The sequence below is a fragment of the Podarcis erhardii genome (assembly GCF_964252035.2).
Source record: "Podarcis erhardii genome assembly, chromosome: Z".
Taxonomy (NCBI): Eukaryota; Metazoa; Chordata; class Lepidosauria; order Squamata; family Lacertidae; genus Podarcis; species Podarcis erhardii.
This window is the reverse complement of record NC_138504.1, coordinates 40745912-40767867: the sequence shown is the minus strand read 5'-3', so window position 1 is coordinate 40767867 and position 21956 is coordinate 40745912. Positions and strand designations below refer to the sequence as shown.

At 46.0% G+C, this 21956-nt stretch overlaps 2 protein-coding genes across 7 annotated transcripts in view; one reads left to right on the top strand and one right to left on the bottom strand.

Moving 5' to 3' along the window:
• Nucleotides 1-315: 315 nt before the first annotated feature.
• On the bottom strand, nt 316-18600 carry SLC2A8 (solute carrier family 2 member 8). Of its 3 annotated transcripts, none has more exons than XM_081847667.1 (12): nt 18368-18600; nt 16832-17040; nt 13749-13904; nt 10999-11161; nt 9905-10111; nt 9403-9502; nt 8434-8645; nt 7093-7239; nt 6735-6843; nt 6166-6342; nt 4449-4594; nt 316-3931 (listed from the first exon to the last, which is right to left on the bottom strand). In XM_081847667.1, exons 3-12 carry the CDS (start codon nt 13841-13843, stop codon nt 3791-3793), a joined length of 1497 nt encoding a protein of 498 aa, XP_081703793.1. In that variant the 5' UTR covers nt 13844-13904; nt 16832-17040; nt 18368-18600; the 3' UTR covers nt 316-3790. The 3 variants fall into 3 exon arrangements, with proteins under 3 accessions (XP_081703793.1, XP_081703792.1, XP_081703794.1); XM_081847666.1 differs by lacking the exon at nt 18368-18600 and adding an exon at nt 18116-18166; XM_081847668.1 differs by lacking the exons at nt 10999-11161; nt 16832-17040; nt 18368-18600 and having other exon boundaries at nt 13749-13879.
• The window catches only part of FBXW2 (F-box and WD repeat domain containing 2), a 19330-nt gene continuing 14715 nt past the window's right edge, over nt 17342-21956 (top strand). The window contains exons 1-3 of one of the 4 annotated variants that reach the window (XM_081847681.1): nt 17342-17447; nt 20731-20839; nt 21440-21949. In XM_081847681.1, the coding sequence (XP_081703807.1) occupies nt 21460-21949 (490 nt within the window). In that variant the 5' untranslated portion in view covers nt 17342-17447; nt 20731-20839; nt 21440-21459. Of the gene's footprint in view, nt 17448-17622; nt 17684-20730; nt 20840-21439; nt 21950-21956 lie in introns of those variants that run through there. The other 3 variants (XM_081847683.1, XM_081847682.1, XM_081847684.1) reach the window with 3 other exon arrangements.

Sequence of the window (21956 nt, the reverse complement as noted above, 5' to 3'; positions counted from 1 at the left end):
AAAAGAAGTCTGTGATCTAATAGATCTCAAAGCAAGGAACATCATTTGCCAGAATAGTTGGCAAAGTTTGCCTCTTACAACCCAGTCCTTGTGGCACTAAAGGTCCTTGCCGTGATTGTAGCATTAATCTCTCTCTCTTCTCTCTCTCTCTCTCTCTCTCACACACACACACACACACTATTTTTGCATGTCTGTCCTGTATGTGCCATTTGACACTTGATGAACCCGAAGGTCCACATTTCCTTCCCCCACCACAACCCAGTGGCATTCTTGTGTGTCCAAGTGAGCAGGATTTTATCTTTCTTTTTTTTAAAAAAAAAAGGGTGGGTGGGTGGGGTGTTACTATTTTCTGCAGGTTTGGACTTCCTAATATTTATTATGTATTTCTCTTGCCAGACGGAAAGCACTCACAAATGCTAACATTTGTATAAAACAAATTTGTTGTCTACCCTGGTTGCTTGTCCCCCCCACCCTTCCTTATAAAAAGCCCTCAAGCAGAATCCAGCACAACTCATGGTTGGCGACAAACAGCCTTCTTTGGCAAGGGAACTGACTTCCAAGTAAAGCTGCAGTCATGGGACCCCCTATCAAGTTATTGGGGGGGCTTCCTTTTTATGATGGGTTTCCTTAACCCTTGCTGTTAGGAGACACTCTTGTGTATAGGAGGGGTGATTTGCCTGAAATTGGGGGAGTTCGGTGGAGCCTGAGGATTTCATTAGGCTCCCTACTCCTTTATTCTAGCAGTGACTGGGCTTTACTGCAGAGTCAACCTGTGTAGGCACAATTAAGTCCGTCTGAATTCAGTGAAATTGGGCCTATGCAAGTTTCCTCAGAACTAAGTCTCAGGGGAATCAGGCCTTGTTCCCTGGAAAGTGTGTTTCATGAATCCAGCCTTGCAATAGTCATAGGAAGCTGCCGTGTGCTGGGTCAGACCATTAGGTCTACCTAGCTCAGTAGGGTCTGCATTTACTGGCGGCAGCAGCCCAAGATTCTGGACAGGTTGCCTTCCAAGCACTACCTGGAGATTCCAGGGCTTGAGCCTAGCTCTGACCCTGAGCTACAGCCCTTTCCCATCCTCTGCATGTTTACTTGGAAACAGGTGCAAATGTGTTCCATTGAGCTTAGTCCTTAGGTCATCATCCATAAGGCTGCTGCTTTCGTTGCACCAAACTTTTGCTGGATCCTGTCCCTTGACTGTTATCTAGTGGGGTTTTGTACTTTTCACCGATTATGTACTGTTGGGCTGTGGCTTCCCCTGTTGTGAGTCTCAAAGTTTAAATTACCACCAAGTGTCTTAAACTCGATTGTATTGCCATTGTTTTTAAATGCTAAAGTAATAATGTATTATTATTATTTTTATTATTATTGTTTTCCCTCTTTTGTGTTTTCAAATGTAGCCTGTAAAGAAAGAGAATCACAATACGAATATAATGGCAGAAATCTGTTCTAAAAGTTCCATAGACCACAGCTGTAAAATGAACTGTAGGGTTTTTCTTTTCTTTACTTCCTTGATATGTAATAAATATTTATGACATTTGGTCTCTTCTTCTGCCCCCTTGGGGTGCATGTGTGTAACAAATGAGACAAACATAAGATAGACAACACCATAGATTGTTATCACTCATGTTGGACACACTTCTTGACACTGATATTTGGGGGGCGGGGGCAGAGAAAGCAATCTTGTACACACCTGCAAGTCTCATTGAATTGTGTGGGACTTGCATTTGAGGAGACATTCACAGGATCAGACAGAAAGACTTAAAACATGCACCAGGCATGTGTCTGCTAGGTGTTGCTCACTAACAATGCAAGTTGGTTCAGCAGCATCTGAAAGGTCAAAAATTCCCCACACTTGACGAAAGAAAGAAAGAAAGAAAGAAAGAAAGAAAGAAAGAAAGAAAGAAAGAATTATTTTGGTATATATTTTGGGGGGAAATCCTTTGCCATCAAAGATTTCTTACTCAGTAGAAACATCTAAACCTCAAAACCATTTTATAAAGTGCACCTTAAAAATAAAACCCCAAGCCATCTCTACTCTGTTTTAAAAGAAATGTTTAAAAAAAGCATGATTAAGAAGGCAATTCATAATAAAATACATAATAAATATCACATTCTGGTTAACAATTTCACTAATGAATTGGTTAGATTGTGCCCAATATTTCAGTTACTACTAGATACTGGGTAGGAGGAATCATCCAGTTTGTTCTTTCTACCACAAGCCCACAAAAACAGCACACACACATTCATATACTCCATTCTGCACCTTTCAAATTAAAGATGACCGACTCAGTGCAGACCCAAGTGAAAAATGTTTCTAGGATGAAATTTAAGAATAGATTTGAAAGTAGAAATTGTAATGAATTCTAACTGGGAGAGGGGAATGTGCATGAATCCCCACTCCTGACCTGGAAGTGCCCTCCCTTATCCCCATAATCTCAACATCCTGGAAAACTAGTTGATGAGCAGAAGTTTACGTTCTGGTCAAAAAATGGGACAGTAGCCCTCCCTAGTTTGTCCCTTGGTGTTATTTACGGCACTCAATATTAACTGAACATTAAGAAAACAAAGATGATTTGCCCAAAGCATCAGATGGAATTCAATATATTTATTCCACATAGCACCATATCCTTGAACCTTTATTCCACAAAACAAGATTAGAAGTCTGGAAACGAAGACTTTGGAACCTTACTGGCAGAACTGGGTCCAATCCCTACCCACCCCATCACATGATTTTAGATGGAGTCGCCTTGGGGCAGAGATTGACAAGAAATGCAATCATGGGAATGAGATTTATCATTTCCCAGTTTCAGCATTACTAACCTCCTGAACAGGACTCAAGAACCAGAGGAGGGGGCAATAGTGGGCAGCAGTATGCCAAACCCATTCATTTAAAAATATCATCCCACGTGATTGCCAAAGTCTAACGTTTCGTGTGCAAATCAGAACAAACTTTGGCTGCTTTAAACCCCTCTGCCTTAAAATCTACACATCCCATGGAAGGAACTGGTAGCATACCACTTCAGACAGCATGGATGCATCTCATTTTAAAATGCTGCTGTTTGTGAGAGAAACCTTGGGGGTGCAAAATAGTCTGGTGACGTTGGCTAAGTCAGACCCAGTTTCCCTCTTTTGCTAGTTTTTTTGTGCACACTGTGTGCATTGCTCAATGTGCCTTTTCAGGACTCTTTGCCTCACTCCTCTACACCCATAGAGTAGGCCCAGATTACACAGAATTAGAAGGTAGTTCGTGAGAGCTTTCTAAACACAGAGAGAAAGGAAGTGACAGTAGAGAGGGGTAGTGATGGCAGAAAGAGGAAGGGGTTGAGCCCAGGGGAGAGGGCACCCACTTTTGGCTCTAGCCCCACCTACTACCAGGATGACCCTCCCATCAGGTCCCACCCTCCCAAGGAATACAGTCCTCAGCAGAAGAAGAAAAGGCTGGCCACACAGAACATGGCCAACGAACAGAGAAAAGCAATGTTTTGTTTAAAACGAATTCTTAATCACCTTGTTCTAGATGGCAGAAAACTGAACAGTGCCTGCCGTTCTGTAATACTGTATGTAGTGCTGTAATACTGAAAAGTGGTAGGTCATTGCCCACACAAAATGAACCTGCCTTTCATCTTGACCACACCTACACCCCAGACAGTTCTCTGGACCCAGTTGAACCCGGTGAAGACTTTACATTCGTGCAAATCTCTGAAGAAGGGTTGGGTCCCACCAGCCACCATCACCCACACCTTAAGTCCAAGACCAAGGGGAAAAGTTCTCCCACTAAGATTGCAAACAGCTAATGTGATCTTTGGAAGTAGGCCTCTATCTCTTCTAGGCTTTTCCCTCTGGTTTCAGGAACGAAGAGTATGGTAAAGAGCACGTTGGAGAAACACATGGCACAAAACAACCAGAAGGTACCATGAGGCGTCAGGAAGACCTGGGGCAGAAGAGAAAGAGATGTCTGATTAAGAACCAGAAGCAGTACCAAGGTGGTTGAGCTGTACTCTTGAGATGGCAAATGGGGAACCTTTGGCCTTCTAGGTGTAGATGAATGACAGCTTATATTATCCCTGGCCATCAGCCACACTTGCTAGGGCTCATGGGAGTTGTACTTTAGCAACATCCAGAGGGCCAAAGGTTCCCCATGCCCAACATAAGAGAATGCTTTCTCATCCAGAATATCCCTGCATGCAGAAACCTAGCATGTCTGTAGTACCTGCAGACACAGGTTGATGCTCTCAGTAAGCAGCTAAGACTCCTAGTCCTTCCACTGGCTACATCACAGCATGGTTACTGCTTTTCACTCTAGCAGGATCCTTGCATATGGTAGGCAAAAAGAATCCAACAACCCATTTTTGCTACTAGCATGTGGCCCCCAGAAGGCTGCTGAAAAGAAAATGGGGGCCACTGTTCCCATTCCTGCTGTAAACCATTCTGATGTGATCTTTGCTTACCATGAGGTCATGGAACTCCTTGGTGATCAGAAAAGCCATGAGCCAATTTGTTAAGACACAGGCACCACTGGCTACGCCTCGAGCTCGGAGAGGGAATATTTCAGACATCAACAGCCATGGGATTGGGCCCCAGCCCAAGGCAAAGCCTGCAGGTTGCAGAGGAAGGAGAAAGCAAACTCATTGAGAGCAGTTAGTAGAGGTTTCCCTGCACTGAGCAAGGTCAGTAATGAACAGGCAACCCTGACTGGAAACCAGAAAGATACAACTAGACAAGGCTTCCCCTCTTCCTCACATCTCACATGTTATCTAGCTACAGGCTGTAGCTAAAGGGGAGGAGGGGAAACAGAGCCACTCCATCGGTTCAGCTTGGAAGCCAGTGTCCATCAGGCTCTTCTCTCCATCAACAGTCACATGATAGCAGCCATTTCATTAGGCTAAAGGAGGAGAAGAGAAGCAGCGCCACTCCATCAGCTCAGCTTAAAGAGGAGCAACTTTTGGCTGCTCAGTTGAACTCTTCCCATCATAGCTGCCATTATAAGAAAGAAATAGTGCCAAGTTTGCTTCCCCCTGCTCCTTTCCCAATTCTTTTCCTTTCATGACATGCCATGCAGTGTGCAAGACTGCAGGGACTGTATTATAAATTTTCATAAGCTGCCCTGGGAGCCTTTTGGATGAAGAGCAGGGTAAACACACTTGAAAATAATAATAATAATAATAATAATAATAATAATAATAATAATAATAATAATGCAAGGGTACTTTTAAGAGGTCGACTTGAGTGAGGCAGGAGTTCTATGCCCAGGACTGGCATCAGGGGGTAGCCATTGCTTGGCAAGTATCTAAGACCACACCCCAGCAGGTACACAACAACCCCCATAGCCACCCAACCTTGCTGCTCTCCTTCCTTGTTGCCTCTTCCTGTTTGCCTGCCCTTCTCCAAGTCAGCAAGCAGTGATGGTAAGGAGGAGAGGTATCTGCCACCACTCACACAATATGTTGTCTCTTTCTGAGCAATAGTGCAGCTCAATGCAAGCAAACAGCCAACAGCAATAGCAATGTGAAGGAGGTTGTGCTACCCAGGGAGGGGCTCCCCCAACAGCATCCTGTTAGGCCCCTCCACTTAGCTTTCAAGACCCCAGGACCCACACCCTCCTTGCACACTTTTGCCTGCTTGGAATGTGTCATTGAACTCGGATCATGCCACTTGCTTGCCTGGATGGAGGATAGAGAGGGGTGTCTGTATCTGTGTGTAGAAACCAGCCTATTGTAAAACTGAACATGTGTTGCTCTGGCCCCACCCACCACCAGCACATGACCTTTGCGGAACACTGCCCCCCCCCCATGTGACCCTCTGGCTGAAGAAAGGTTCCCTACCCTTAAGGTCTATGCTCCACAAGCACTAGGCTACCAATAAGCAGGTCATTAATCTGACCTCAAAAAAGCTGGACTCCAGCGAAGGAGGAGGAATCAAGGGCTTTGTTGTGATCAAACAGGACTCTTCCGACATGTCTATTTCCTGTGTCTGCATCACCTGCTGCTGCAGCAGAGAGGGCATTCTGGTGTGGGAAGTATCCACGTAGTCAAAGCATACTCAACCTTGACTACATGGCTGGGAAACTCCTCAAGGCACCAAAAGGCCCAGAATTCTCTAGGTGGATGGATCTATATAGACTAGCTTTTGTGGGGTACAGCAACCGCAGCAAAAGTGCCCACTAACCCATGACAAAGAGGCCCAGGCTCAATACCGCCAACCACGCAAGGTGGTGATTTTCTTCCACAACAGCAGCACTCAGAATGGAGCTTGGTGGGTTGGCATGGGAGGAGTTGAAGGGGACAGGGAGAGCCATTTTGCAATAGATCGCGAAGATGGCAGCACTGATAGCCATAATGAACCCTGGGAAAGATGAGATAAAAAGTTAACAGAACACCTAGTTATAACTGTTTGGGAACAAGAGTGCATGTAACAAGAGCTGTGCTGGATCAGAGCAATAGACCATCTAGTTCAGCATCCTTTGCCCTCCCCCCCCCTCACACACACAAGCACAAAGAGAGAGAGTGTGTGTGTGTGTGTGTGTGTGTGTGTCCTGCCAAGGTTTGCTGGGGATTATGTCCAACCACTGACCTAAGGCTCTAAGGCTAGTTATTTCAAACACATAAATGCTTGCTTTGCTGGACATCCACCGCCAGAAAATTTTATCCAGCTGTTCATGGTGTTCCACATTAAATTAACTTGCAAAGGCACAGAATCCTACACTTCACACTAGAAGGATAGATTTCCTGCAATACCTGATACGACCAGAAGGACTTTTCGACCTTTTCTATCAATAATAACAGCAGCCACAGCAGTGAAAAAGACTTGGATGGATCCCACAATGATGGAAGCAGCACCACTCTCCTGAAAACACACAACAGCAAGAAATAAATGAAAATCTCAAATATTTGAAAATGTGTGATGCAGCACCAAAGAAAAGCTAATGCTATTCTAGGCTGCATCAACAGAAGATCAAGGGAAGTAATAGTGCCACTCTATGGTGCCTTAGTCAAACCACACTTGGAATACTGTGTCCAATTCTTGGGCATCTGACCAAGATATGAATGAGTATGGCTGCAACCAAGGTGTCAAGAGGACAGAGGAGCCCCCCACCTTGAATTTGGCTTCTTCAAAGATGGTTTCCGCATAAAACATGATGGCATTGATCCCTGACACTTGCTGGAAGAACATCATGGCGATACCAATGAAGAATGGCTTGTAAATGGCTGGATTCTTAAACTCGGCCAGACTCAGCTCCTCCTGCAAAGGAAGACGTAGCCAGTGTTTCAGTGTTGAGGGACAACTGTACCCCTCTGGGGTCTGAGGTAGAAATCCCAGCACCCTGGCTGCAGATGTCAGGGACTGAACTAGGAATCTCGGCCCATGAGGAGATCCAATTTGGCCAGCTGGGCCATTTCCCAAAAACCATGCCCATCAGCTGAGTACTTTTGCCAGCACATTCCCTGCAGGCAAACATGAGCAAAACAAACCCCTGCAGAGTGGAGGATTGCACCCTTCACTCATCAGCTGGGGAGCAGAGAGTTCAGCGCTGCCAGTTGCTGCTTCGCCACTATGTTCCCTGCATGGAGAAACACGATGACAAAGCAGACCCCTACAAAGGGAAGGGCTGAACCTTCAGCCAGGGCTGAACCTGGCTCCACTTGCCAAGCAGCAAGTTCATTCCTGCTGGCTGGCCACAGGGAATGCAAAGTGGCAAAGCAGACCTCACTCCAGCCCCGCCCTTATAGGTCAGCTGTGACAGGTGGACATGACTGTAAGTGGCTGTACCAGGCCACCCCTTGTTCTATCTGTAAAACTGCTGCTGATTCCTGTGCAGTTCCAGCAAGGGGTTGACTACTGAGCAGTTCGGCAGCAGAGGAAAAGAATGTCAGGGCGCAGTTAGCACCTGCCAGATTATACCAGGAGGTAAAAGGTAAAGGTAAAGGGACCCCTGACCGTTAGGTCCAGTCTTGGATGACTCTTGGGTTGCGGTGCTCATCTCGCTTTACTGGTCAAGGGAGCCGGCATACAGCTTCCAGGTCAGCATGACTAAGCCGCTTCTGGCAAACCAGAGCAGCACACGGAAACGCCGTTTAGCTTCCCGCCGGAGTGGTACCTATTTATCTACTTGCACTTTGACGTGCTTTCGAATTGCTAGGTTAGCAGGAGCAGGGACCGAGCAACGGGAGTTCACCCCGTCGCAGGGATTCGAACCGCCGACCTTCTGATTGGCAAGCCCTAGGCTGTGGTTTAGACCACAGCGCCACCTGCATCCCTATACCAGGAGGAGCAGATGGCAAATACTTCAGACTTCTACCCTCCTCCCCTGAAAAGCCTAAAGCTGGAGAGAGCTGAGCTAGCAGGGGGAAGAGGCAGGTCCATTCTCCTGCCACCTTTCCCACCCTTGCAACCCAAGAACGTGTCCGGTTTCAGTATATTTCCGGCTCCACTTACCGGTCCTTCGGCGTTCACTTCAATCTCCCTGCATTCCCACTCATGGTCCACCAGGGGCCCTCGCAGGAACTGCAGAGCATCAATGGCCTCTGGCCGCTGATTCCGGCTCAGCAGGAAGCGAGGCGTTTCGGGCATGAAAGCCACAAGTACCAGCATAAAGCACGGTGGGACGGAACACAGTACGGCCAGCCAGCGCCAGTCCAGCCCAGTGCCTGAGGGAGGAGACCCAAAAGAAGAGCCGTTTTAGGGGCAAGGAATAAAGGACACTTGGCAGCTTTTGTCACGCCCAGAGGGCTAAATGCAAGCTGGTGCACGTTATAGCTGCAAACAGCTCCCCCAGCATTCAAGTGATGTATTCCGTTAAGACAGAGTGCCTGTTGGCGCCTGTGGTGGGTGAAGCCAAAGGCAAACGTGAGAAATGAATGCAGATATTGCCTTTGTACAGTAGGCTAGTATCTGCACACATTCTCACACACCAACTCTCTACCAATCATTCAGGCAAGCAAGAGGCATGATCAGAATTCAAGGACACTTTCCACACAAGCAAAAATGCTCAAAGGTATGAAGGCAGGCAGTCATGCCCTCTCCTTTCAAGGTACAATGGTACCTTGGGTTACAGACGCTTCAGGTTACAGACTCCGCTAACCCAGAAATAGTACCTCGGGTTAAGAACTTTGCTTCAGGATGAGAACAGAAATCGCGTGGTGGTGGTGTGGTGGCAGCAGGAGGCCCATTAGCTAAAGTGGTGCTTCAGGTTAAGAATGGTTTCAGGTTAAGAATGGGCCTCCGGAACAAATTAAGTTCTTAACCTGAGGTACCACTGTACTCCACTCCCTCTCCCCACTCAGTTTCCCACAACATGGTGCCAACACCATCCACAGGTGTTGGTTGGTGTACTTGTATCCCACGATGATGTGTGCAAGAGAAAATGTGCAAACCCAAGAACACAACAGAGCCACATGGGTGTACCTGCTATATAAGCTCCCAAGATGCCAGTCACCACCATCAGCTGAACGCACGATCCTAGCATCCCTCGAACTTTGGAGTGGGCTATTTCAGAAATATATACCTACAGCGTGGACAAAAGGGGAAGGGAGTCTTGTTCAAGTCATACAAAGAAAAGGATATATTTTATTTGTTTTTGCATTTGCAGAATTTTGCATTTTTCCAATACAACAAGAAAAAAGAGAGGGGGGTCAGTAGTGTATCCCTGTTTTTCTTATAGAATCAAGGCAATCAGAGACAGGTGTATGTAGATGCAGATGACAAAATCAGAATCAAGTACTGAAATTCCCTAATTAACAGTGCAATTAGGCCTCTGGGCCTGAAATTCCCCATCCCCTTAATAGATAATACTGAGCTAGATGGGTCAATGATCTCCAACTCAGTAAAATGCAGATTCTGGCATTCAGCAGATGGCTCTCTTTCCACAAAACTGCAATGAGAAAGGACAGTGCAAGCCATCTCTTACCGGGACCACCAAAGATGTTACCCCACTGGCCAAGCCATTCAGTAGCCGGCCCACATAAAGCATCCAGACATTCTGAGCTGAGATTATGATTGTGAAGCCAAAAACGAATGGGATGGCACACAGCATCAGGGTAAGCTTCCGGCCAAATTTATCCACGACATATCCCCCCAGAATCCCGCCTGCTGCAGCGCCCAGCGTTACGACAGACTGCAAAAGAAAAAGAAAAAGGAACTGACTCTCACAACTGAATGGTTTCTGATTGTAGATTGCTGCACCTTTCGATCACGTTAACTAACCCAAGATTTGGTGTATGCAATGATGGCACAATATAAATGACATTTATATCTGACCTGTTCTGCAAGGTGTTCAGAGGCAACATACACACCTCTCCCCTGCTCTGTATAAGGCGAATTCCTATGTTCCTGTTTGATTCAGCAAGAACTATTGAGGACTAGAATCCTACTTTACTTTTAAGGGAGGGGGCCCTAGCTCTATGGTGGGACATCAGCTTTGCATGGTCATGGTCCCAAGTTTAATCACCGGCATCTTCAAGCTGGACTGTGGGGGAATCTCTGCCTAAAACCCTGGAGAGCTGCTGACAGTGAGTGTAGACAGTATTAAGCTAGATGAGCCGATGTACTGATTTGGTAGAAGGCAGGTAGAGACTCTGCTTTCGAACTGCTAGGTTGGCAGGAGCAGGGACCGAGCAATGGGAGCTCACCCCGTCACAGGGATTCAAACTGCTGACCTTCTGATCGGCAAGTCCTAGGCTCTGAGGTTTAACCCACAGCGCCACCCGCGTCCCATATGTCTCTATACTCTGGCACAAGTCAATAAGCATTTATTTTCCACCCCATATTATCAAACCAACAGAAGAACACAGGAAGCTGCCTTATATGAAGTCATTTCACAGGGGTTCATCTAGTGAGGTGCTGCCCACACCGCCGTGCTGCAGGTCTCCAGGGTATTAGGAAGGGACAATTCCAGCCCCAACTGAAGTTGCTGGAGAATGAACCTAGGATCTTCTGCATGCAAAGGAGATGCTCTGCCACTGAAATATTGCCCTTCCTTTGCTTGTGGAGCAGAAGACTTACCCCAAACCAAGATGCTTGAATGTCTTCCAACCTTAATTCCGGGTTGCTAACTTTCTTTAGGCTTGGAATAGCCGGCGAACTGTAGCCAAGGACAAATCCAAAGCTTAGCGGTCCCAGCACAGCAGCAAACGTAGCCAGGAAGAGATTCTGATTTTGGACCTTGCTGCACAAGAAGTGAAAATGAAAAATATGGAGCTGGGGGAGAGAGACACAAACAGCTGCCCTTTTTTGCAGATGATGCAGCTCAGCAGACACCTGAAAAAATCACACGCTTTTGTTTCAGATCTTTCAGTTGCAGATGTATTAGTGCTTCCACTGACCCTTCCTTTTGAAAGAAACTGTTTAAGAACATAAGAACAGTCTGCTGGATCAAGCCAATGGTCCACCAATTCCAGCATCCTGTTCTCACAGTGACCAGTTAGATGTCCTTGGGAAGCCCACAAGCAAGATCTGAGCACCACAGTGTTCTCCCTAGCTGTGATTCCTAGAAACTGGCATTCAGAGGTGTGTGACAGTGGAGGAAGAACAGCTAGTAGCCACAGATAGCCACAGCCTTCATGAATTTGTCTGATCCTCTTTTGAAGCCATCCAAGTTGGTGGCCATCACTACATCTATTTAGTTCAGCACCCAAACACACAAATATTTAAGCATGCAGGAAACTGCCTTATACCAAGTCAGTCCATTACAATGACTTGCAGCTGGCCTCCAGGGATTGAGATGGGGGATACTTCCCAGTTCCACCAAGGGGCATTGTCAAAGTTAAAGGACTAATTCCTGCCAGGCAAAAATGTTATGGGTGCAAAGCAGGGCCGGGAGGAGTGGGAGACACATGGCCAGAGAATAGTTCCAGAATAGTTCCAAAGGCCGAATGAAGAGGCCACATTCCCCACCTCTGGTGTAAGACAATAGGAAGGGATGTGCTGTGTAGCTCCCACTCAATTATGAAGGCACGGCTGTGGCAACAAGATGTGATTAGGGAAAACTGATAACTGATAACGTCTTCTCTATGGGTGATACTGTCTCCCAGCAGATAAAAAGTTACCACTGTGGCGGGAAGGTAAACACTGTTTCCGTGCGCTCTGGCACTCGTCACGGTCCTCCGTGCGCCAGTAGCAGTATAGTCATGCTGGCCACATGACCCGGAAAGCTGTCTGTGGACAAACGCTGGCTCCCTCGGCCTGAAAAGCAAGATGAGCGCCGCACCCCATAGTCGCCTTTGACTGGACTTAACCATCCAGAGGTCCTTTACCTTTTACTGTCGCCCAATAGGTCCCATTTGTAAAGCTGGTTCAGTAAATGGCTTTAAAAGATTAGGCAAATTCACAAGCCTATAAATGGCTACTAGCCAAAATGACAATGTTCTGCCTCCACTGTCAGAGGCAGCCTGCCTCTGAATACAAGGTGCTGGAAACTGCAGGAGGGGAGAGTTGCTTCTACACGCATATCCAGCTATCACACAAAACAATGATAGGGTCTTTCAATGGAGATGACTGACCAGCATCTTGGGATTGTGGTAGAAAACTCAATGAAAACACCAAAAAAGAAAAACAGCAACCAAATGTTGCAGAATGGAGTGTTCTAGCCAGACATGCCCTTTTCAAGGATTACCGTATTTTTCGCTCTATAGGACGCACCGGACCATAGGACGCACCGGACCATAGGAGGGGGAGAACAGGGGAAAAAAATTCTCCCCCTCTCTGCTCAGCGCCCCTTCAGCAAAGCGGCAGGAGAAACAGAGCCCCTTCCATTTCTCCTCCCGCTTCGCTAAAGGGGCGCTGCGCAGAAAGGGAAAACTGTGCAGCGCCTCTCCAGCGAAGCGAAGCCTGGAGAGCAAGAGGGATCGGTGTGCACCAACCCCCTCGCTCTCCAGGCTTCAGACGGCCATCCACGAGCCTTTGGAGCGCGGCAGGAACTCCTGCTGCGCTCCGAAGGCTTGCGGATTGCTGCCTGAAGCCCCTGGAGCACAGCGGGAGTTCATGCTGCGCTCCGGGGGCTTCAGGCGGCTTCAGCGAAAGCAACGCAAAGCCTCCGGAGCGCGGGGGGAGCTCTCCCTCTGCGCTTCGGAGGCTTCACGTTGTTATCGCTGAAGCCAAGGAGCCTGCATTCGCTCCATAGGACGCACACACATTTCCCCTTAATTTTTGGAGGGGAAAAAGTACATCCTATAGAGCGAAAAATACAGTATCCATTCCATTTCCTCACTTTCTAAATCTCTCTCTCAGCAGTCAACATTCCACAGATAACAAGCATGCTCAGTCGTCACTGCCCTGCTTTTGAAAGAGTTTCCCTCCCTTGGGACCCCACCCCCCGCCACTAAACACTCCCCCTCCAAGCCTGCTGTTATCTTCTGTACAAATGGTTCCATTTGGGCTGTGCAAGGATTGGCATGCCTGAACATCAGAAATAGCTCAGATTATGCATTTAGAAGAAAAGCCCTCTTGTTCCAAGATTCTCAATCAGATTTGGAAAACCTCTCAGGGTGATTCTGTTGAGCCAACAATTCAGAATCTGGCAAGCAGAGACGTCATTCATTAAACTCCATTACAAACAGCTGATACAGTGTGAGGGCAAAGGGGCAGAGGGACAGAGGCTGACTACTGGACTTGTAGATAACCAACATTAGGACCTTGTCCTCTTTGTCCCTCAGTCCATATTTGGCAAAGCCTTATATTCCTGGCCAGCAGTACATAACTAGAACAATTGCGTTTTGACAGTTTTCCAAAAACAAAAGCCAGATAAATACACACACCTCAGATATATTTCCAGCGGAGAGGGTCTTTGAGCAGGCAGTTCTGTCTCAGTACTCAAAAGGGGTCTGGTTTCCTCAGATGCCATATCTCCCATTGGTGGCAAAGGAGAATGCAATTCTGCCCAGCAAATGATGTCTGTTCCTTAGCCCTGAAGACTGTAAAATAGAAACAAAAATAGATAAGTGGGGAGATGAAGATCATAAGCAAGAAGTAGCAAATGAAAGTCTTGTGACCTATTTCGCTTCCTCAGCCATACATTGCTCATTGAAAATGAGACAAAACTGCAGATGGCCAGAAGAGGGAACTGAAACAAAACTTTGTAGCATGAACTGCTCTTGTTCAGGGTTCCAGCTAGCCAGCCATGCCCTCTTCCAGGGCACTCCATTTCATTCCCTCTCATTCCCATGTTTTCCATCTCAACACACTCAGCATTCTATGGATCCCGAACATGTTCAAGACTTCAGTGGGCTAGGTTTTGTCACAGGGAGGCCAGGGAGTTCCTCAGAACCTACAGATACCTCCTTCTTATATGAGTGGATGGTACCATTTTGGCAATGTAAGGACTGGCACTCTGAGAACTGAGAACACCATAACCCTCAATGATCCAAAAATAACAGTGGGAAACTACTGTTAAAATACCTAAAGGAAAGGTCTCAAAGAAGCCAGGAAAGGCTTTCATCAGGCTGGGTGTAAAGCAAAAAGTATAGGACACTGTTGCTGGGCACTGTCTTGACTCCCATCCAACACACGCAAGCAGAGGCTCTTACTTGGAAGTACAGGCTCAGCAGCAGACACAAGACTTGGGAGTCACGATTCAGAAGCTCAGGAGCAGAGCAAGTTATTCAAAACTGGATGGAAGCACCAAAAATGTTCCAACAAGTTTCTACACTCTGCCTGTCTAAACATAGTGCCCTCGCTATCTTGCCTTGTGGCGATGTTGGAACTGCAAATGTGCATTCTGTTGGGGTATGTGGATCTGTTACCATTTGTGAAGGCAGATCCTGATCCTAGAGGGCAAGGCAGCACCCTCCTGCTCAGGGTCTTGTTCAGTGGCTGCCACCTCCTGTTCAGCCTTCCTAGCTTTTACTGATGCTTCCTGCTCTGCAGCAAGGTTGGAGGAAAGAGCTGGCATAGCTGCTTCCCCTTCCAAAGCAACTGGACTTGGGGTGGAAAGGGGAGGTACCCCTAATCCTCCTCCAACCCAGATTATCCCACTTCAGCCCCCCTCCCCCATTTATTCCTACTTCATCAGAGCATGCCAACCGAATCCCAATAGGACTGCAGGTCTCATGACATCCTCTCCAGACTGGTGCTTTTTTTGCGGTAGGTGGGTGTACTCTGCAACATGTCATTGAACAGAGCATTAGTGCTGGATTCATACTAGATTATCGACATACAGTGGCACCTCGGGTTACATATGCTTCAGGTTACATATGCTTCAGGCTACAGACTCCGCTAACCCAGAAATAGTGCTTCAGGTTAAGAACTTTGCTTCAGGATGAGAACAGAAATCGTGCTCCGGCGGTGTGGCGGCAGCGGGAGGCCCCATTAGCTAAAGTGGTGCTTCAGGTTAAGAACAGTTTCAGGTTAAGAATGGAGCTCCAGAACGAATTAAGTACTTACCCTGAGGTACCACTGTACCAGTGCATTTCATTACTTTTCTGCAATGCTTTTTCATTGTTACTACTTTACTGCCATCTATAGGGGAACTTCAACACAATAACAGCTACTACAACAAAGCCCCTCTCCTCCTGGATGTTTGTGGTATGAAAAATTTTCAGATTTCAGCAGGAAGCTAGCAGGGCATGCACATGCACAAAACAGTATGTGAAACGGGATCATGTATAACTGCCTTGATACCATCATGAGTACAAATCACCAAGAATGCAGAATAAAAAGGACATCTAGAGGGGCCCCATAATGAGAATACTTGGTACAGTTCTAGCTGCCCCATCTCAAAAAGGTTATTGAAGAGTATCAAGCAATCCAGAAAGGTTGGGAAAGGAGACTAGGTGTGATGGTATCATAGAAAAGGCACTCTGTATTTGTTCAATCAATCACATGCTTTCCTGTGGAGCATCAGATTTGAGCTAGAGAAATCTAGGAGCAAATCCATGTTCTGCCAGAAAACTAATGGGGATCACTTTGTGCCAGTCTCCCTCTAATCTGGGTCATCCAAGAACAACTGGACAGCCACCACCTGCCTGAACACCTTGCCCCAAATGGTAACACTTGCAACTGGCCCTGAAGCTGGAACAATTTCAAGATCTAGGGAAATTTATTTGGGAGTGGCCTCACAACCACCATCTTCAAGGCAGTTGGGGTCGCTCCCTCTCACAAGCTATGACTCAACTCCTGATCTTTGCTGATCACCACTCTTCTGCATGGGCGTAGCAAAGCGGGGGGGGGGGGGCATCGAGTAAAACAATGGAAATAACTGACGGATCACGCCGGTTCTGCTCCCGCCCCAACAAAAGCCTGACTACGCCCATGCTCTTCTGCCCTGTATTATTAGGCAAGAGGGATGGACTGAGTAAACAGGCAGCCAGCCTGAAAAGTACTGCAATTCCAAAGGGCTAGTAAAACGCAAAGCGGGCATTTGCTGAGGGAGACTGAACATCAGGAACCCCACAGTCAGAGAACCCCACAAAGGAAGACACACGTCCCTCACTGGCACACAAGGGAGTGGTCAAACAGGCACTATTATTTCTCTCTGGCACCACATAGGCGCTATTAACCATATCTGTAGTGCTCTTCTTGGGTGTCATCTCACAATCCAACACCACCAACACCCCTAAAGCACAAAACTTGTTTCACCAGAGAAGTCGTCGGTCATGTCCCAGGATCAGCCTCCAAATTCTTTAGTAGCAGGCCTGGGAAAACCCCTCCCCAAGACCCGTGTGGAAGTACAGAATGCGACGCTAGACTGATAAAATAGCCTCAGACCGGAGAGGTTGGCAGAAAGCGTGCAAAATTAGGGAACTTAGGAGAGAGAATGAATTAAAATCTAACTGAAGGAGGGTGGAAGCGGGATAATGTAAGGAAAAAACTATTGGGGAGGCTTTGGGCGGCGCAAACTCACCTTCCCTTCCCGTCCAAGGACTAAAGCATCGCTCTTCACCTCCAAATTAAAGCCGGCAACTACAATCTTGAGAATCAACTGCAAGGCGGAACTAAACAGTTGGGACCACGTTTTCAGGGTAGAGAGGAAAATAACAACGGACCAGAAACCCAGACGATTAAATCCTTTCCCCCATGTGATTGTACTTCCGGCTTGGCCTCTCTTGTGCCCTGGAAGGGGAAAGTAAAAAACAACAAAGATATAGGAAAATAAGGAGCAACACATCGTCAACAATACACAATGGCAACTCCCGTTCTCAATTTCAACTGGTTTTCCAATGCTGTAAAGAGCATTGCAGGGCCGTCGGTCTCTAGAGAGAATTTCGAGAGACTTTGTAGCAGTGCAAGAGAATCATGTCCAACGGTGTCACCGTTCACATTTTATATCGGTGGTTCAGAAAATGCTCTCCATTTCTATCTCTATGGGTACCTTAAGCTAGACTTTAAAAAAAGTTTCCGTTTCCGGACGGAAGTGACTCTAAAATCCGGGGCGGGAAAGAGGCGCGAGGAAGATGACATCAGGTGCTCACGCCGGAAGTGCCTGTGGTAGAGTGTTTGCTGGGACCCGGCGGCGAAAGGTTGGACCCCCCGCCCCCGAAAAATAAAGTGGGCGGGAGGGGGCGGGAAGAGAAGAGGGGCAGTGCGGTGGGAGGAGGGAGCGCGGCTGAGGAGAGCGGCGGAAGGGGGCGGGGCTCAGGTGGGTTGTCATAGAGACCGCCTGCAGTGGGGAGGGGGGCTGAGGGGGCGGGGCTGGGCGGGTGGAAGGGGAGACTTGCGCCCTTTGGGGTGAAGTTGAGGAGAGGTCTCCGTTGAGGTAGGTGCAAAAGAGGTTGCTGGAGGGCCCGGGATTGAGGAGGGGGTAAGGGGGTTGCAGAATGATGGGATCGGCGTCGTGTTTTGATTCTTAGCTATTATGTATTATCCTATTTACACCCTTCCTTTATTCCCGGGAGATCAGCGTATTCTCCCCTTCCCCGTTTTATCCCCACTGGGCAGCTGGCTTCATGAGCAAATGGTTGTTTGAATCCTGGTCTCGCGGGCACGGGTGCGACACTCTAGCCCAGCCTTTCCCAACCTCAGGTCCCTCCCCAGGTGTCGTTGGATGGTCCTGCTAGGTAGGGATGAGGGGAACTATAGTCTAGTAACATCTGGAGACCGCCCAGCTGATGCCACAAGACTCTGCATGCCGCATATGGCTGTTCTTGTTCTCCGATATTGAACTAGTTAGCATGGGGGTTTTCCCCACCCCAGGCTTTTCAGAGGCAAATTTCACGTGTGAACACTATCCGGTCACAGGTGTGTCCTGAAGCGGGATTCCTTGGCCAGCATCAAATGTAGTTGGACTATATGCTTTGGATGTAGAATGTTCTAGACAGGTTGAATGCTGTCGTAATTACCTTAAAAGAAAAACAAATCATGTATCAGGTGGTGGAAGGGGTCTTCCTTTCTAGGGAGCTACCACCAGTCAGCATAGACTGGGCTAGAGAAATAGTCTGACCTGTTAAAATCTTTTGTTGTTGTTCAGTCATTTAGTCGTGTCCGACTCTTCGTGATCCCATGGACCAGAGCACGCCAGGCACTTGTTAAAATCTAGCTCTCTATAAAAACATCAAATGCATGGATTGCTTCCCAGACAACAGTAGGAACATAAGATGCTGCTTTATACCCAAACCATTAGTCCATCCAGCTCAGTATTGCCACACCAACTACACTTATCCAGGGCTTCAGGCATGGGACAGTCCCAACCCTAACTCAAGATGGGCAGGTCCCCTGGGATCATCTGCATGAAAAGTAGATGCTCTACTACTGAGTTATGACCCTTCTCCCATCCTTCGTCTCCAGAAACCTAAGATGCGTAGGCTGATAAAGAGTGTTTTCCATGCCACTTGTGTGTGTGCTCTTTTATGGGAGACGTATTATTATTATTACATTTTGACCTTTATGCACTAATGCACAGTTGTACAGACCCAGTCCTTTGAAATAAATGGCAATAGTTCAGTGCAAATTTAGGTGTGCTCAACTCTTTGTTGTATTGTGGCCAAAGATTATAAAAGCAATCCACTTTTCTGATTCCACGTCAAGACCCAACTTGAAAGAAAAAAATATGCATGAGGTATGCTATCTACTTTATACCTCACCCCCATTAATGTCATCTCTCCCATTTATTTGTTAAATGCTGCCCTTCCCCCCACTCTATATTTAGAATAATAATAATTCTTAAGTGTTTAAAAGATGCTCATCAAAAGGCACTTTGCAGTTTAAAGCTTCAGCAAAAGTAACATAACTCTGACTTCAGGCTTGCAATCTAAATAGTCATATACATAAGGGAAAGGGTTTTTTGAAGGGTTTGGCTTTTTTACAATGAAGTGGTATATAGATAAATCTGGGAATAATGTACATTTTGAAAGGATTCAACCTTCCCCTAAGGTTAAGGTTTAATGACTCCCATCTATCAATAACTAAAGAAGCCTCTTTTATTATTTTGTTTATATGAATTGTAACTAATCGAGTTATGTCTCTTGGCATTAAACCTAGTTATATAATAGATTTGGCGCAAATCCGGAATTGATAATTCCTTAACTGAAAGAGTAATCAATTTTTCACTTATTGGCATCAATTCCTTTTGGACTAGTTAATAAAGTATCCTGATATTTTACCAAAAGCATCTATTGTTTGCATCAATATAGGAATACTAGTTTGGTACCACCTGAAAATAAAACCAATTTATATTCAACTGAATTATGAACCGCTCTGTGAATCTCGCAATGCTGTCTAATAGCGCAAGCTAGGGGGTTCTAAACAACCACTAAAGCGAGATGAGCGCCGCAACCCCAGAGTCATCCATGACTGGACCTAATGGTCAGGGGTCCCTTTACCTTTACCTTTATATATATAAATATTGTTGAAAACCATTTCATTGCCTAGTGATATACCGTAATTAAAAATTGTCTTTATTTTTATTTAAATCTTACAAATCCACCACTAATCTAATATTATTTTCTGCCTCATTTTTATAAAGCCAGTCTGGTCATTCTCTGTAACCACCATTATTACTTGCTGAATTCTATTTGCTTGGGTCGTTGTTAAAATCTTTGTATCAACTTTACTCAGTTTGTCTGATTTGGTATAGCTGTAATATAAGCTTGATTAAATGTCATTGATAAAAGACCTTTGTCAGACATCTCTTCATACAGTTGATGAGGTTTTGGTACTAGTAGATCAATGTATGTCTTATATTATTCAATAGGAAATCGTGGTGTTTTACCAGTTGTCATTTTAAGAATAGTTTGCTTGATTTCTGCTTCTGATACTGGTGAAAAATAACATTTGCATTTGTCAATAATCTAAATAAGGTAATTTTATTTTATTTTTAAAAGCTTCTACACCCTCATAAGCTATGCCTTTTAGTTTATTATTCCAAACAATTTTTTTAAAAAAATTATCATTAATGTCTTTTGAGTTTTTATAAACTTCACCTTTCTCCCCTCTACTACTTGGGATTATTGTCTTATGCCACTTTGACAAAATTTTACCTAGTCTTTCGCAAAACAAGTATTAACACCTGGATCTTAACACATACTTTGAAAGAACCTTTATTGAACTACAGAACTCCTTAACACATTCTTTGGAGCGAGTCCTGTTGGCTTCAATGGGATTTACTCCCAAGACAGCAAATGTAGAATCCTGGTCATTATGAAGAAATATCCCTTGATCAGATGAATTAGGTTGGAAAGTTAAGGTGTGGTCAAAAGTGAGTGGTAACAGTAGTGGGTTTGGGAATCATTAGAGCGCTATGCAGTGACTGGAGAGGTGGAGAAAATCTGGCCTCAGTGACTTATATGGTTCTTGTTACATCTACAGAAGAAATGGCCCCAGAGGAATCCCAATCCCTGTCGGGTTCTGAGGAGCAAGAAGACAATTGGCAGCTACCTGCTAAGCAACTATCTGATAATACAGACAACTACTTAAGGTAAATACGCCCTCTTTCCCATTGAAATGCTAGATAGGATAATAGGGAAGAAAGTTGGGTGGAACCAATATGCATTGTGGTCCAACTCCTTGCTGCTCGGCTACCCATTCAGCAGTTGTCTTTGGACAGGTCCTCTGATAAATCTAAACCAGGGGTTGGGACCTGGATGGGGCTAGCAGTCCAGAGACTTGCCTTCCCCAAAACCTTTTGGACCAAGTCTGAGAGGAGAGCTGAGACACCGACCTGTCAGGCACCTGATGTCACATTGATGTTGGGTCCCTTGTTTTCCTTTGATCATGCAATGTAAAACCAAACATAAGGACTAGCAGCTGAAAATCATAGGCTTTCAAAGGCACTACTATATTTTGCACTGGACAGACAAAAATCCCACAGTTTTTGCATGTTGTGCTCAGCACATTCGGTTTAAAAGGGAGTTCTCCTTCACATTGTACATTGCTGATTTTTCTATATTAACCGCCCTGTGCCATGTTGTTGTTTGAAGTGCATCTGAGGCAGAGTGTGTCATTTTTTAATTTTTTATTTAAGGTGTTCATATTTGGTTTTTGAGCAGAACTAATACTGTATTTTGATGTCCCACAGGTAAATGTTTCCATAACCTTATGGAGAGAAAGGACTTTGAAGCATGGCTTGATAATATTTCTGTTACGTTTCTCTCTCTGACGGACTTGCAGAAAAATGAGTCGTTGGATCACCTGATTAGCTTGAGTGGGGCTATCCAGCTCAGGCACCTCTCCAATAACCTAGAGACCCTTCTCAAACGGGACTTCCTCAAACTCCTCCCGTTGGAACTCAGTTTTTATTTGTTAAAATGGCTCGACCCTCAGACCTTACTCACGTGCTGCCTCGTCTCTAAGCAATGGAACAAGGTCATAAGTGCCTGTATGGAGGTGTGGCAGACTGCCTGTAGAAAACTGGGCTGGCAGATTGATGACTCTGTCCAAGATGCTTTGCACTGGAAGAAGGTGTACTTGAAGGCCATCTTAAGGATGAAGCAACTAGAGGACCACAAAGCCTTTGAGACCTCCTCACTGATTGGACACAGTGCCAGAGTGTACGCACTTTACTATAAAGATGGACTTCTTTGTACAGGTAGGAT

What these genes read in the sequence shown, in the direction of transcription:
- SLC2A8 (XM_081847667.1), bottom strand. Translation starts at nt 13,843, where the DNA reads ATGGGAGATATGGCATCTGAGGAAACCAGACCCCTTTTGAGTACTGAG. An exon ending in TAACATCTTTGGTGGTCCCG is followed by an intron (nt 9,503 to 9,904) that starts GTAAGAGATGGC and finishes TCCACGCTGTAG; the next exon opens with GTATATATTTCTGAAATAGC. An exon ending in AGTCCTTCTGGTCGTATCAG is followed by an intron (nt 6,343 to 6,734) that starts GTATTGCAGGAA and finishes CATCTTTCCCAG; the next exon opens with GGTTCATTATGGCTATCAGT.